A 17,376-nucleotide genomic window follows, 5' to 3' on the forward strand; every position below is an offset into this window, starting at 1 on the left:
TGGCGGATGCCTTTGAAAGTGTGATACGCGGTTAATGTGATGCGTCTGGCTGAGAGGACTCGGTCCATTGCTGTTGTGCATTAGATCTGTGCGTGAGATCATTCAAGAGAAAACAGGCATTTGACTGTGGCACTCATAGGTTGTCCAAAACATGGACTGAATAAGGGACGGCACGGACAACGGTTCGGTATTGCCAGGGGCAGGTATTGATTAGGCTGGTTACTGAACTCTTTAACTGTGCGTGTTAGGAGGTGTATTGAAGGGCAGACGTACAGGTATGCTATGACATACTGTGTCTGTGGCATGAAGAGCAGTACACAGGCTCTCTTGCGCCTCATCATACCGTGGTGTAACCACACACTACACGCCAGTGCAACAGCGCAAGCTGCCCCTGACAATGCCACCACACACAGAGAGGGCAGGGAGGTGGCGGGAGACGACGGCAGGGAGTGGGGGTGCTGCGTTGAGGGAGAACAGAAAAACCCATTACCCCTCTAGCAGGCACTGCTACACAGAGCATGACCCCCCCCACCCAAACCACCCTCAGAAAAGGGGGCTCACGTACCGCACCACGGTGACAGTAAGGTCATCTGCACAGCACAGCCAGGTCAAAACAATAACACGATGGGGACACGTCAAGCAGGCCCAGATATGGGGTCTTAGTTTGACGGATGGGGAATCTGTAGCCTAGTTTCTCATCTTTCCTTGGAAAGCGGAGACAACTGGAGCTAGGAGCTTGGAGAGCGGAGACAACTGGAGCTAGGAGCCTGCTACCTTTAGTGAGGTATCGGGAGACTTACAGGGATGAATTCATGAAGTGAGTTATTGAAGGCAGTCATCCAGTCACACACCCACCTCTGTGCTGTCTGGGGATGACTTTATGGTTGATGGACGAGCATAACTAAAACTGATGATACAGACTTGCTACAGTACTAGGGGCATTGCAGTTCCCAGCACAAGATGTCGGCAATTTGAATCTGATCCAAAAGTAAGAGTACAAAGACACAGCACAGAAGGGCCCCGACAACAGGCACATGCCCTCCCTTGAGAACAGAAGGAAATAAACCTGTGCACACCTTCAAAACCTTCTTCTGGGAACTTATTTCCAGGCCTTTTCTACTGTACAAATCTATCCCCTTACACTGTGAAGTGAATGCTTTCTTTGGGGGCCGAACACAAAACGACACCCATAGGTGCCAGGCGTACGCTCGCAGATAGACCTGGTATATCAACTCCGTACTGTTATAAACAGCCACGTACGATCCAACATGTCTAATCTAGCAGCTCAGAGAGAAGGGAACACAGTGTGTCAGTTGAGGATCAAAGCTGTTCGTATCGGTCCTGTACACACCACTCAGTGAGCTTATCTTCTCGGCACACTGTAAAAGCACACGGGGCTAAAGGGGAACACTCTTGGGTTAAGCTGCTTTCAATATTAGTTATTTTTCAAAGGATAACCTAGAAATATTTTTTTAAAGGCATGTGGAATCCGAGGCCATATGACTGGGCGCGTGTGGAGGGAGACAGACTTCTCATGCTGCGGAGGGAGGCAGAGAAAGCCAGACTGAAGCCTAGCTTCGTGCCACATGAGCAGACAGAGAGCACTTCCTGTCAATACCGGGTTGGATGTCAGCTTGACTGGAGCCCAGGTTTTTAAAATGTACGGAGAGAGGAGTTCAGTCAGGTGAAAGTCAGGTATCACAAATACAGTGAACTCTGTTGGTGAAGTTCTCGCTCAACAGTCAATACAGGAGAAAGACTGTAAGCAGCTGACTGTCAATAACACAGGATATCACGTACACCTGCGATACCAGCATGCTAATAAAGCACAATATATATAGCATGTTCTGCACCTCACACCCGTAAGTTTGCGAATAACAAGCCAAACGCAGTCCACATATGGGGATACATTTTATGTAAAATGAAAATACATTGAAGATGCCTGGGTAGCTCTCAGACAGAGTGTAGAAGGGACAGGCAACTTGGACTGGAGTGGGGGCCACAAAAAATCTAAACTCATCATGAGGGGCCACAGTGGCTGCCAGTTGCCCGTCCCTGGAGTAGAGTATATGGCCTGCTGACACCGTTTAGCCTCGATCTCACACAGAGACCAGTGGGCCCATGTCCAGACCTCAGCCCCGGGCTCCTCTTCCTCTGTCCTGCCCTGCTAGAATGACCTCTGTCGACACAGTGAGAAGAACACTCCCTCACACACAGACTCCATTTCCACTGAAAGGATCTTGACATATGCTCTCTTCTAGCTTCTCTCCACCAGAGACTGACAGCTTGTATTGTTTGTATTGGAAACTGCCTGTTTGTATTAGAAACTGGAGCTGCTGTTTGAGTGGGAAAACAAGGTGGGGGACTTTAACCTCCAGGAGAAGCACCAGACTGGAGAATGACATCAGTCAAGCTGTTTATAAACCGTGTAGCCCACACATCACTCATCTCTACTGAACAAAAACCCTGCAAATGAATACAGTACACAGCAAGGTTTTTGCCATCTCTGTGTGCTGCCTTCAACACGGGTGAAAAACAATCAAGCAGGGTTTATTTATTCCTTAACAACCCCCTTTCCTTTTCTATTTGAGGTCAATTCAGGAAGTAGGCAGGCAGGTCAAATTAGCACCAAGGAAACGGTGTTGGCCCCTCCCTTCAGCTGACTGCAGAGCTGAGTAAACAGGTTGAAATGCCGTAACCACAGAGACAGATCTGATCCATGTCTACAGCTGGAACTGTCACTAGACATCAGACAGGGAATCATCAACATGATTCAGAACAGAAAGGTACAGAAACTTACTTCAAAAATAAAGAGGATAGAGTCCAGCTCCTCCCTCTGAGATTTGTTCCCTGAAAGAGAGAAAAGAGTCAGTTTCATCCATAAAAGAGGAAAGACAGTTCAACATTGGGGTTTGGAACCTGTCAGAAATGTGTAGTTCATTTCACTTCAGTGGTTTCCAAACTTCCTTCTGTAGTCCAGCATCTGCTTATCATCCAGATCACTTTTGTAAGTCCTAATTGATCACAACACTGGGGATGCGAGTTCTCTCTTACAATGAAGTGAGACATATTGACTTGGATGAGAACTGGCAGGCTCTGCAGCTCTCTAGGGCCAGGATGAATGTGACTAACATACTTCATCATTCCAAAGCCCTGACAGTTGTGTGACTTTCATGATCTTGTCTGTGTACTATAAACCCTTCACAGTGTGTGTGTGTGTGTGTGTGTGTGTAAGTAAAAGATCTCTACGAGTTATGAGCACTACAATGAGGCAGCTGCTGGTATACCGGTGGTCACTTCCTCCCAAGGTCATGATCAAAATAGAGCTTGGGTCTGAAGCTGTGAGGAGGACAACGCGGAAGCTGAAGTCATCCCTCTCAACCATGTCATCAGAACAGTGCTTTAAAGAGTAGTGAGAATGGGGGAAGTGGAGGGGGTTAATTATTGAAGGCCTACGATGGAGCATGCATTAAACATGGAGGTAGTCACGCAGGGCTCAGTAAGTGCTAGAAGGGGACTTGGGGAGAGGACCCACAGAGGGGTGTGCGTTACAGAGCCCATTCATCAACAAACAGACTGACAGCGGGGGGGTAGAGAAGGCCCTGTCCAGAAACCACCGCTGGCTGTGCCGTACCCACTAAGCACTTAGATCGGAGGGTAGTGTAGCGCCACCTTGGGTTAGATAACGGGCCAGATCAAGCTTTTCTCCTCCCTCTATCTAAACGAGTTTACCTAGAGTACATGTCTCTGAGAATCCTGCACTAAACTCAAGGAGTAATGTCAGTGTGGAGTGTGGTATGTGTTCTGAGAAGGAGAGGGTTCTGGGAAATGTACAGTTGCTGTGATGCACTTTCTAGGTTATTATTAGCTCCCAGCGATACTAATCCAGGGTTTCCCCAAAGAGAAGTACTGCAGAGGTCTGCATCCAGATCTGAAAATATTATTATGTATTTAGATGTTTTTTAGGAATATTGCTAGCAACAAACTCAAAGGTTTGTAGGGTACAATATAATATTATTCATCCACAATTTATGTTCTTAAACCCTGAGATGCACAACATGGGCCTGGAAGGCTCACAGGGATATTGGTATCCACAGCACTCAATCGTTGATTAATTTCGTCAACTCCATTCTTCCTGTATTCACCAAAAATGTTGTTCTCTGCACCAAGGCAACATGTGTAGAATTGCGGGAAATTAGATTGGAAACTGCAAAATGGTCTCTCTGATGCCAAGAGGGGGGCATTTAAAATGTTCTTTCCCAGGACCCGAGACTTGATTAGTCCGGCCAGGCACGGCAGAAGTCAAGGTAAAAACTGCTTATATGCTATTTTTAATGCACTCTAAAGTAGGAGTTGTGTTGTGATATTATGAGGAGGTCCCTGATGAATTTGCTATCACAGAAGGGGTCCCAGACGGAAGAAAGCTTGGGACCCCCTGTACTAATAAACGCTTTCTACTCTGGAACATTTTACACATTCTGTTGTGTGCAGACAGAAGATATACAAATATACAGTTGAAGTCGGAAGTTGACATACGCCTTAGCCAAAAACATTTAAACTCAGTTTCACAATTCCTGACATTCAATCCTAGTAAAAATTCCCTGTCTTAGGTCAGTTAGGATCACCACTTTATTTTAAGAATGTGAAATGTCAGAATAATAGTAGAGAGAATTATTTCTTTCAGCTTTTATTTCTTTCATCACATTCCTAGTGGGTCAGAAGTTAACATGCACTCAATTAGTATTTGGTAGCATTGCCTTTAAATTGATTAACTTGGGTCAAACGTTTCGGGTAGCTTTCCACAAGCCTCCCACAATATGTTATGTGAATTTTGGCCCATTCCGCCTGACAGAGCTGGTGTAACTGAGTCATGTTTGTAGGCCTCCTCTCACACACACACTTTTTCAGTTCTACCCACAAATGTTCTATAGGATTGAGGTCAGGGCTTTGTGACGGCCACTCCAATACCTTGACTTTGTTGTCCTTAAGCCATTTTGCAAGCTTACCCAGCTAATTATACACTCTACTACTGGGAAGCTTACACAGCTAGTTATACACTCTACTACTGGGAAGCTTACCCAGCTAATTATACACTCTACTACTGGGAAGCTTACCCAGCTAGTTATACACTCTACTACTGGAGTAGTTTACCCAGCTAGTTATACACTCTACTACTGGAGTAGTTTACCCAGCTAGTTATACACTCTACTACTGGAGTAGTTTACCCAGCTAGTTATACACTCTACTACTAGAGTAGTTTACCCAGCTAGTTATACACTCTACTACTGGAGTAGATACTGGGGTAGTTTACCCAGCTAGTTATACACTCTACTACTGAGGTCGATACTGGGGTAGTTTACCCAGCTAGTTATACACTCTACTACTGGGGTAGTTTACTCAGCTAGTTATACACTCTACTACTGGGGTAGATACTGGGGTAGTTTACCCAGCTAGTTATACACTCTACTACTCGGGTAGATACTGGGGTAGTTTACCCAGCTAGTTATACACTCTACTACTGGGGTAGTTTACCCAGCTAGTTATACACTCTACTACTCGGGTAGATACTGGGGTAGTTTACCCAGCTAGTTATACACTCTACTACTGGGGTAGTTTACCCAGCTAGTTATACACTCTACTACTCGGGTAGATACTGGGGTAGTTTACCCAGCTAGTTATACACTCTACTACTGGAGTAGTTTACCCAGCTAGTTATACACTCTACTACTGGGAAGCTTACACAGCTAGTTATACACTCTACTACTGGGAAGCTTACCCAGCTAATTATACACTCTACTACTGGCTAGAGCTAGTTATACACTCTACTACTGGAGTAGTTTACCCAGCTGGAGTAGTTTACCCAGCTAGTTATACACTCTACTACTGGAGTAGTTTACCCAGCTAGTTATACACTCTACTACTGGAGTAGTTTACCCAGCTAGTTATACACTCTACTACTGGAGTAGTTTACCCAGCTAGTTATACACTCTACTACTAGAGTAGTTTACCCAGCTAGTTATACACTCTACTACTGGAGTAGATACTGGGGTAGTTTACCCAGCTAGTTATACACTCTACTACTGAGGTCGATACTGGGGTAGTTTACCCAGCTAGTTATACACTCTACTACTGGGGTAGTTTACTCAGCTAGTTATACACTCTACTACTGGGGTAGATACTGGGGTAGTTTACCCAGCTAGTTATACACTCTACTACTCGGGTAGATACTGGGGTAGTTTACCCAGCTAGTTATACACTCTACTACTGGGGTAGTTTACCCAGCTAGTTATACACTCTACTACTGGGGTAGTAGTCATAGGCCCTGTTTTAAAACACACACAGGCAGCACACCCTTCCTTACCTTTTTGCTTTAAGTTACTTTCCAGTGTAATGAAATTTTCATAGAAGATAAAATAAATCTGCGAACAGTTGCTTTCGAAGAAGGTCTTCAATTCACTCTTCTCAATGATATCTGCAAAAGGAAACAGACAGAAACACACAACGTCAGATCAATTTTCAACTGCCAGATAAACAAAATACAAGGATTGTTGTTTAGTGAAACTGGCCAAAATGTAAAAATCGCTGCCATTACAGTCTAACCATGAAAGATTCCAGTGAGAAGAGTATCCATAATTCTCTCCCGTGTCTCAATCAAACATATGTTGTCATACATAAATCAGAAGCTTAAACATCCTTGGTAATTCAGCGGATGTGAGGATTTACATAACAGCACACCAAGGGGTTTGAGAGGGAAAACGTCTAATTAGGCTAGCCCACCATGCTATAAAGAAAGCGGTTAACTCTGTGGATGCTGTCTGTTTAAATGGTGCAGATCATTAAAAAGGGGGGATACACGTGGCTGAGTGGAGGACGGAATCCCCAAGGAGCATCACTGATGAGCAGGGACATACTGAGGTACAGGGGAGGGCAGAGCCATAGAATTTTAACTGAGAGCGTAGGCCTCGCTATATGAGGACAGGCCCATTACACATCTGTCAACGGGACTTCACTAGCGCAAGCTGTTTCCAATTTCAGAATCTGGGACAACCTTACTTTAACCTACATTCCGTACAACTCTCCTCCAATCCTCTGCATAACACCTTGATTCAACAATGGTTTTTTGTCTTTGTTTGTTTGTTTGTTAAATTAGTTGAAATGAAACTAATCGCTCACCAAACTGTAAAAGCTCTTAGCCATGTGTGGTGTGTGAGCGGTGCTGTGCTGGTGGTTGAGGGTGATCTGTTATGGAGATGGGGAAAGAGTGTAGAGGTTTCCAAGGCCAGGGTCAAGGCATGTTGACCTCAGGTGATGTCTGGGGGAAAAGGACCAGCAGCAGTCATACATGCACAGTAGGTCTTGGCTAGCTCTAGCCTGCTAGCAGATCTATTCTTCAGCCAAGTCTTCTTGTATTCGCCGGCATACTAAAAAAAAAACATGACAAAGATGACCAAAAAGCACATCGCTCTGCGACCACGCTAGAATGTCATCATGTTCCTATAAGGATGTAAACCAATTAGACTTCTTCCCCCTAATTGAGCAATTAAGATTCACCTTCTGTTGAGGCTCTAGTCTGTCCTTGTCCTCAGTTGTGTTCAATACACCATCAACCACCAGTCAACTGGACGGGGCCCAAACCTAGCCCAGATAGTCTCCAGTAAATGGCTCAGGGGGACTGCTGGTAGTTCTATCCAGCCAGCCACTGTGGGACAATGACAGTCGGTCTTGTGATTTATGTTTGCCCCCAGATTAAAACACCGATAATGAAGAATCATGGATATCGCCCTGGCAATAGAGTTTGAACCGGTGTTCCATGGATCTGGCCCACAGTTAAAGGCAAACAACGGCCATCACAGAGTAACTGGTCCTGGATGAGACCGGAGCTACTCTTGTCCTTAGTTCTCAGGTTAATCTGACTGCAGCACTGATTGAATCGAAAGATATATATATATATATATATATATATATATCAGGCCTTATTCTCACAATCATCTGCAACAGAGTGGAAATGCAGCACCACAATACTAGGCTAACTATTAAAACCATAATAACAACAACAAAACAGCAGAAGAAGCAGAGTAGCCCATTTTATACAGCAGTATTCCCATGTGACACTGTCCTTTTAATACCGGCAGCAAAAGAGGGAAAACAGTAGCCCATTTTATACAGCAGTATTCCCATGTGACACTGTCCTTTTAATACCGGCAACAAAAGAGGGAAAACAGTAGCCCATTTTATACAGCAGTATTCCCATGTGACACTGTCCTTTTAATAGGCAGCAAAAGAGGGAAAACAGTAGCACATTTTATACAGCAGTATTCCCATGTGACACTGTCCTTTTAATACCGGCAGCAAAAGAGGGAAAACAGTAGCACATTTTATACAGCAGTATTCCCATGTGACACTGTCCTTTTAATACCGGCAGCAAAAGAGGGAAAACAGTAGCACATTTTATACAGCAGTATTCCCATGTGACACTGTCCTTTTAATACCGGCAGCAGCAAAAGAGGGAAAACAGTAGCACATTTTATACAGCAGTATTCCCATGTGACACTGTCCTTTTAATACCGGCAGCAAAAGAGGGAAAACAGTAGCACATTTTATACAGCAGTATTCCCATGTGACACTGTCCTTTTAATACCGGCAGCAAAACAGGGAAAACAGTAGCACATTTTATACAGCAGTATTCCCATGTGACACTGTCCTTTTAATACCGGCAGCAAAAGAGGGAAAACAGTAGCACATTTTATACAGCAGTATTCCCATGTGACACTGTCCTTTTAATAGGCAGCAAAAGAGGGAAAACAGTAGCACATAAATCAGTGAAATGTTGGGACTAGGGAGGGAGAACACAAGAAAATGTAGAGCAGAGATGACCATTCTCCAGCCTGCATACTTCTCCTTTCATTACATTCTGCAGATCCCCGACCAGCTATAGACAGATTCCCAAATCCTTAAGCAATGTTTACAAAATAAGAGAGTACTCGATCAGGTTAAACATCACACTTGACCTGACTGCCCTAAGCAGTGTGCCAAAAACAACAGCATGGCAAATAAGTCTCCTTCACACAAAGTGTCATATTTCGCAACAAGGGAAATTCCATTCAGTTTCTAATAACACACTGGCATAATACCCTTTCCTGCACACGTTCACTAGCAAACTAAGCACTTTCGGAAGATTGTGAATCCTTTGGGGGGGGCTTAACACTGCCTCTCTCCCGACATCCATCTCATCTCCCCCTCTCTCATTTGGCATGCTGGTGCTGGTATGCAGTCACTGAGCTAAATCACTGTCCTTTAAGTTCACACCATGCTGTCATACTTAGAACACACACACACACCTCAGTCCATCAATACAAAACTCAGTGTCTGTTTTAAGTCATCTGCATGCTTCCCAGCCAAAACAGTTGGTGCATATATTATGACAACATTTTGTGACGTTTTTGTTTGTTTAGGACTTCAGCAAGGTTTTTTTTGGGCTGTTCGGGCACACATTTGATGTATTTTTCCTCTCAAGGCAAGCCCAAGTCAAACGCCCAAGTCTATGTCCCCATTGGCAATTGGTCAACCGTAGGAATTCTTCAATAATGTGCCTGCTGTCATTCAACGAGAGAACTCATTCACATTTTGTTCACTTGAGAAATACTGCACCAAACATCCGAGTCAGATGCAAAATTGTGCAACTAAGATATCCTTTGCAAAAACGGCACAATTTATGACAGATTTCTTAAAATGACCAGATGAATTCCGACTATTTTGAGGAAGTGTATACTGGCCACTGTATACCGTGTGTATATACTGGCCGCTGTATACCGTGTGTATATACTGGCCGCTGTATACCGTGTGTATATACTGGCCGCTGTATACCGTGTGTGTATACTGGCTACTGTATACCGTGTGTGTATATACTGGCTACTGTATACCGTGTGTATATACTGGCTACTGTATACAGTGTGTATATACTGGCTACTATATACCGTGTGTATATACTGGCTACTGTATACCGTGTGTATATACTGGCTACTGTATACCGTGTGTATATACTGCTGTATACCGTGTGTATATACTGCTGTATACCGTGTGTATATATACTGCTGTATACTGTGTGTATATACTGCTGTATACTGTGTGTATACTGGCTACTGTGTGTATATACACTACTGTATACGGTGTCTTAAAAACGGACAAACTGTACTAATTCCGCTTTTCTTTTTTCATGTGAAGGTTTTTTAAGGGAGTATACGAGCACACTGGCCGAGTTGGGGTAGCCGCCAGCCAAATCGAAGCATGCGGACACCTTCACAAGGCACAACAAATCAGTGGTAGATCTAGGAATAGATCCAATGAGCCAGCCAAATCGTTGAGCATTTTAGCTAGCCTTAGGCTACTAGGTCTAATGAATAACTTTCAGGTCTAATAACCTGAAGGTGAAAATCCAAAAGGTCTCTATTCAGACAGGGGCTGGAATAATAACACACACACACTGTGCTCTGCACCTTACCAGCTCTATTCCCAGTGACAAAAGACAGTACAGACCCAGTACCAAGGGCCAAGGCAGCGCTCTTATCTCAGCCCCTCACATGGTCCACTTTTCAGCACTGCTCATTGTGTTGGAGCGCTTCCTGCCTACCGCCCAGGAATACATGTTGACTCATCAGCAGCAGTACCCACCCACTAACCCACTAGGCTGCTGGGAGAGGAGAGGAGAGAAGACCAGCAGGCACATCCTCAGGGAAGGAGGGAATCAGGAGGGCTTGAGGGTCGTGTGTGTGTGTGAGAGAAAGAGAGAGCATAAAAGAAAAAAGGAGTGCACGCGTGCAAGCGGCGGGTCATTGGTCAGGTGATAAAGCCATTCCCAGGTCACTTCCTCCCATATTCCTGTCCTACAGCTGTCAGGAGACCCACTAACCCCACTAAACCCACTAACCTTTATTGTCCAAGGGGAGTTCTTCTTTGGACAACAAAGTAGCTTCACAGAGTGAATGCAATAACAAACATTTTGTTCTAACGACTAGCCAACTTGTCTGGTTTGGAAATTGTGTGCCTGGGAAATTGGAATGTTGAACTTCTAGTCAACAACCAACATAGTTTACATGTCTGTCCATCATCAACATCTGAATTTGATAGATTGACCTAGATCTGTGTTTACGCCTATCCCTTGAACATGAGGCGGTGTGCGTGCGTGTGCGTATGTGTGTGTGTGTGTGTGTGTATGTGTGTGCGTGCGTATGTGTGTGTGTGCAAGCGTGGAGTTGGATCATTTCTGCTTGACGTCCTGCATGTCACAGACCCATCAGAGCCTGTCATCCGGCTCTTTCTACCTCACACATCGACTCACTGCTCTCCATCTGCTCAAACCAAACCCCTCTCGCCAGGTTGTGGAGCGTGACGGATGGAGCAAGAGACAAGTTCACAGAGAAGACGGGACGATTTCTGACAGAGGGAAGAATTCTCAAGAGATCTTCCACACAGACAATACAGTAGTGTTGATCTGCTGTTTACACTGGTGCATTTCAATGGACTTCCTTTGCACGGTAGTGCTTTCATGAGTTTTGGTAGGGCTTTATTGAACCCTGTGGGACCCCCCCCCACCACCACCCCCACTCAATGGGCTCTCAGTTCCCTTGTTGCCGTGCCGACGGACGTAGGACCGGTTCTGCAGGAGGCTGATGTTATATTGAATCCTTCAGAGAGACTACAACAGCTACAGGATCAACACGGAGCTGAGCTGCCTGACTGCATGATGAAACAGGAGGGGGAACGTGGCTAACACCAGCCATTCATCTGTCATCTACACACAGCACTGACTGTTACGGCGGATGGATGGATATGTGAGGAGAGGAGATGTCCTGCTGTTCACTGTTGAGGGGAACAGGGACTGCTGCTCCTCAGAGAGACCTCTCTGTGTGTGGAAGTGAGCGAGTGCCAACATTTCACTGATCCCGACACAATAGCACCTCTCTCAGTACAGAGGAGCAGAGAGGAGAGGAAGGTGTTGGTGTGATTGTTGAGTGTGGCTAAAGGAGTTCGGGACAAGTTCAACAGCAGAGAACAGACTAGAGGTCGACCGATTATGATTTTTCAAGGCCGATACCGATTATTGGAGCACCAAAAAAATGTTTTACCATTTATTTTACCTTTATTTAACTAGGCAAGTCAGTTAAGAACAAATTCTTATTTTCAATGACGGCCTAGGAACAGTGGGTTAACTGCCTGTCAGGGGCAGAACGACAGATATACCTTGTCAGATGTACCTTGTCAGCTTGGGGATTTGAACTTGCAACCTTCCGGTTACTAGCCCAACGCTCTAACCACTAGGCCACCCTGCCACCCCAATTACAACAATACTGAATGAACACTTATTTTAACTGAATATAACAAATAAATAAAATCAATTTAGCCTCGAATAAATAATGAAACATGTTCAATTTGGTTTAAATAATGTAAAAACAAAGTGTTGGAGAAAAAAGTAAAAGTGCCATGTAAAAAAGCTAACGTTTAAGTTCCTTGTTCAGAACATGAGAACATAGGAAAGCTGGTGGTTCCTTTTAACATGAGTCTTCAATATTCCCAGGTAAGAAGTTTTAAGTTGTAGTTATTATAGGAATATTTCCCTCTATACCATTTGTATTTCATTAACCTTTGACTATTGGATGTTCTTATAGGCACTATAGTATTGCCAGTGTAACAGTATAGCTTTCATCCCTCTCCTCGCTCCTACCTGGGCTCGAACCAGCAACACAACGACAACAGCCACCCTCGAAGCAGCGTTACCCATGCAGAACAAGGGGAACAACTACTCCAAGTCTCAGAGCGAGTGACGTTTGAAACGCTATTAGCGTACACCCCGCTAACTAGTTAGCCATTTCACTTCGGTTACACCAGCCTAATCTTTGGAGTTGATAGGCTTGAAGTCAAACAGCGCAATGCTTGAAGCATTGCGAAGAGCTGCTGGCAAAACGCACTAAAGTGCTGTTTGAATGAATGCTTACGAGCCTGCTGGTGCCTACCATCGCTCAATCAGACTGCTCTATCAAATCATAGACTTAGTTATAACATAATAACACACAGAAATACGAGCCTTAGGTCATTAATATGGTCGAATCCGGAAACTATCATCTCGAAAATAAGACGTTTATTATTTATTTATTCGTTCAGTGAAATACGGAACCCTTCCGTATTTTATCTAATGGGTGGCATCCATAAGTCTAAATATTCCTGTTACATTGCACAACCTTCAATGTTATGTCATAATTACGTAAAATTCTGGCAAATTAGTTCGCAAAGAGCCAGGAGGCCCAAACTGTTGCATACACCCTGACTCTGCGTGCAATGAACGCAAGAGAAGTGACACAATTTCACCTGGTTAATATTGCCTGCTAACCTGGATTTCTTTTAGCTAAATATGTAGGTTTCAAAATATTCTGTGTATTGATTTTAAGAAAGGCATTGATGTTTATGGTTAGGTTTTAGGTTGGAGCAACAGTCCTTTTTCGCGAATGCGCACCACATTGATTATATGCAACGCAGGACACGCTAGATAAACTAGTAATATCATCAACCATGTGTAGTTATAACTAGTAATTATGATTGATTGATTGTTTTTCTAAGATAAGTTTAATGCTAGCTAGCAACTTACTTTGGCTTACTGCATTCGCGTAACAGGCAGGCTCCTCGTGGAGTGCAGTGAGAGGCAGGTGGTTAGAGCGTTGGACTAGTTAACTGTAAGGTTGCAAGATTGAATCCCCGAGCTGACAAGGTAAAAATCTGTCGTTCTGCCCCTGAACAAGACAGTTAACCCACCGTTCCTAGGCCATCATTGAAAATAAGAATGTGTTCTTAACTGACTTGCCTAGTTAAATAAAAGGTGTAAAAAATAAACATTTAATTATAAAAAATATAAAAAATAAAAATCGGTGTCCAAAATTACCGATTTCCGATTGTTATGAAAACTTGAATCGGCCATTCCGATTAATTGGTCCACCTCTAGAACAGACCCGGGGTCAGTTCCTATTCCAAACAGTTTATTTGTAATTCCACTCGGCCAATCGCTAATCCGCCTCTTGGCAATGGCAGTCCGGACACATAGCTAATGCTTTGTATCTTAAACGATAGTAAGCCACAAGAGTACTATTGAGTCACTCTGTAGGGGGAGGTAGTAGAATACGGGCCATATCCCAGAGGAGTTAAGAAGTGGGCTACCAGAGTAAGTGTTCTACACCGAAAATGAACCCCTTCCCCCCCCAAAAAAACTGTTTACGAAATCACAACAGAATACGAAAAGGAATCCTACCATGGGTCTAATTATTTCAAGCGACTGACTGTTCCTGATCGTGTGCAGGAAGATCTCCTGTTGTCAGTCAGAGCAGAGCAGCTGTTGAGTCCCCATGAATAACAACCTGCAACAGCTAGTCAGATGAGCCGATACCTGATGGCCATATTAAATATTCAAAGGGAGGTAACTCAGGAAGAGAAACACAACATGTTCCCCACGCTGACATGTATAGTGCTGACTGTCTATCCTCACTGTTCTCTCTCAGGATAAGGAATCGACCGGCTCCAAAACGTCAGATAACATCGAAAAAGTCACGACTGTTTGACACCTAGGTCTCGGGATGCCACATGACATCACGTCAACACGGGAGTCCTGTCTGCGTCGGTGTGACGTCAGCGCCATCGATGGTTAAACAATACAAGACCACTCCGACATGCCTCCGGACCAAATCAACTAGACCGGAGATACTAACACAATTCGAATGCATTTGGTGGAGAAAGTGAATTGGGTGAGAAGCATGCATGGTTGACATTCTAGACTAGTGGATGTTTAACGGTCCCTACATTACAACTAAGAGGTGTTCTAAATGATTAAGGGTCCACTGGCGTGTGCATTAGGCCTAGCCAATCATGTTAAACTGGTCATCCAGTCATCTGAAGCCGCATGGATATTTACACTGCACTGTAAAAACATCTGGACACTTAACCTGTTCAAACTGAAACACTTCCTGTAGCCATAACGACAAGAAGCCATTTACTGTAGAAACGTGTGTGAAATGTTCCCTAGCTGCAGGGAGATGAACGGGAGCCATTCACACCACGCGGAGTCATTAATATGCTATGTCACATTCATACAGGAGGACCTGGCTGATCAACCTGTGATCAGACAGAGACTCATTAGCATTTAGACCTAGCTGATCAACCTGTGATCAGACAGAGACTCATTAACATTTAGACCTAGCTGATCAACCTGTGATCAGACAGAGACTCATTAACATTTAGACCTAGCTGATCAACCTGTGATCAGACAGAGACTCATTAACATTTAGACCTAGCTGATCAACCTGTGATCAGACAGAGACTCATTAGCATTTAGACCTAGCTCTGTCCCTGCTCTGGCCGCCTGTCAGGAGGAGTGAGATATAGGAGAGACTGAGGCTCAGAGCAGACACGCACACGGGGGGGGGGTCTTTAACCAGGCTAACTCGCCTGGGGGCAACAACATAGGGCTGCTGCTAATGTGGAGGCTGATGGATGGATGGATGCAAGGTTAGCTACCTGAAACCCCCATCACTCTGGCCCACACAGAGAGAGAGAGACACCGACAGCCAGAGAGAGACAGACAGCCAGAGAGAGACAGACAGGGACAGAGAGACAGACAGGGACAGACAGGGGCACACACAGAGACAAGGACAGACAGAGACAGACAGAGAGACAGACGGACAGACAGGGACAGAGAGAGAAACAGACAGACAGGGACAGACAGATGGACAGACAGATGGACAGGGACAGACAGAGAGACAGGCAGGGACAGACAGAGACAAAGACAGGCAGGGACACAGGGACAGACACAGGCAGGGACAGACACAGGCAGGGACAGACAGAGACACAGACAGACAGGGATAGAGAGACAGACAGGGATAGAGAGACACACACAGAGACAAGGACAGACAGACAGACAGGGACAGAGAGACAGATGGACAGACAGGCAGGGACAGAGACAGGGACACAGACAGACAGGGACACAGACAGACAGGGACAGAGAGACAGATGGACAGACAGGGACAGAGAGACAGACAGGGACAGATGGACACACAGACAGAATTGTATTTTAAAACATACTTTTTCTCTGGTTTTGATTCAGTGCTGGTGCCTTGGGCCAGAGAGAGATGGATAAAAGAGAGAAAGAGCCACCCCATTGGAGGAGTGTAGGCTTGACAGTAGTCACTGTGTCACTAGGCAGGCCATACAGTACTGTGCTGCAGTTCAGTTCAGTCACCATGTCACTGCCTCAGTGAAGGAAACCTTGAGCAGAACCGCTAGCTAACACAGCCACAGTGTCCTCAATTCATTCCCTACACCTTACATAGCAGGCACCCGTTCTTTCACCCCGGTCCATCCACAACAGGCACACCAAGGGGGCATCAGTAGGGCACAGCAGGCGCCAGCTCACCTCTTCATCCTCCTCTGAGTGTGCTAACCGCTAAGAAATCAGAATCTCAACACCGCCACAGCTCAGCTATTTTAAAACCAAGTACCAGGAAGCCAACCTGAGAGAAGCAATGGAGGGAAGAACCCCCCCCCAAAAAAAGAGGTGCAATCAGCCAGCAGCAACCCAGCTCGGAGCTCCCCCTCCACAGCCCTCGGAGCTCCCCCTCCACAGCCCTCTGAGAGCAGCGCTGAGTCACTGACTTTGGACCACGTTAAGAGGAGGTTCATGATAAATCCATAGCAACCAGCTGCGGCGAGGGAAACTTCACTACCGCCTGTCACATGATGCAATTCACAGGGAGGGAAAGGGTAGTGCTAGGAAGCAAATTAAGGATAGCAGGAGCAGGGTCATTCAGAGGCCTAACACAGAGAGGATCCCACTGATAGTAAATGAACCAGAACCAGGGACACCAGCAGAGCAGCACCGAAGCCCCTGAGCCGTCAATCATATATTTTTTCACCTTTATTTAACAAGGTAGGCCAGTTGAGAACAAGTTCTCATTTACAACTGCGGCCTAGCCAAGATAAAGCAAAGCAATGCGACAAAAACAACAGCAGAGTTACAAACAAACATACAGTCAATAACACAAAAGAAAAGAAAAATGGAAAGATCTATATACAGTGTGTGCAAATGTAGAAGAGTAGGGAGGTAAGTCAATAAATAGAGGCGAAATACTTACAATTGAACATAATACTGGAGTGATCGATGTGCAGATGATGATGTGCAAGTAAAGATACTGGGGTGCAAAAGAGCTTGAGGGTAAGTAATAATATTGAGATGAGGTAGTTGGTTGTGCCATTTACAAATTCATTGTACCTGTACACAGCCATCGGTAAGCTGCTCTGACAGCTGATGCTTAAAGTTAGAGAGGGAGATATTTTTTGCAATTCGTT

The 17,376-nt window shown here is 44.9% G+C and overlaps 1 protein-coding gene across 3 annotated transcripts in view; it reads right to left on the reverse strand.

Annotated features, from left to right (window-relative positions):
- LOC112256591 (Ral GTPase activating protein catalytic subunit alpha 2) overlaps positions 1-17,376 on the reverse strand; it is a 137,710-nt gene that overhangs the window by 102,662 nt on the left and 17,672 nt on the right. For all 3 annotated transcript variants that reach the window (XM_024429923.2, XM_024429925.2, XM_042325439.1), the window contains exons 2-3: positions 6,362-6,472; positions 2,801-2,850 (exon numbers count right to left, since the gene is read on the reverse strand). In XM_024429923.2, coding sequence (XP_024285691.2) covers positions 2,801-2,850; positions 6,362-6,472 — 161 coding nt within the window. The remainder of the gene's footprint in view (positions 1-2,800; positions 2,851-6,361; positions 6,473-17,376) is intronic.

This window comes from Oncorhynchus tshawytscha, linkage group LG08 (genome assembly GCF_018296145.1).
Source record: "Oncorhynchus tshawytscha isolate Ot180627B linkage group LG08, Otsh_v2.0, whole genome shotgun sequence".
Lineage (NCBI taxonomy): Eukaryota > Metazoa > Chordata > Actinopteri > Salmoniformes > Salmonidae > Oncorhynchus > Oncorhynchus tshawytscha.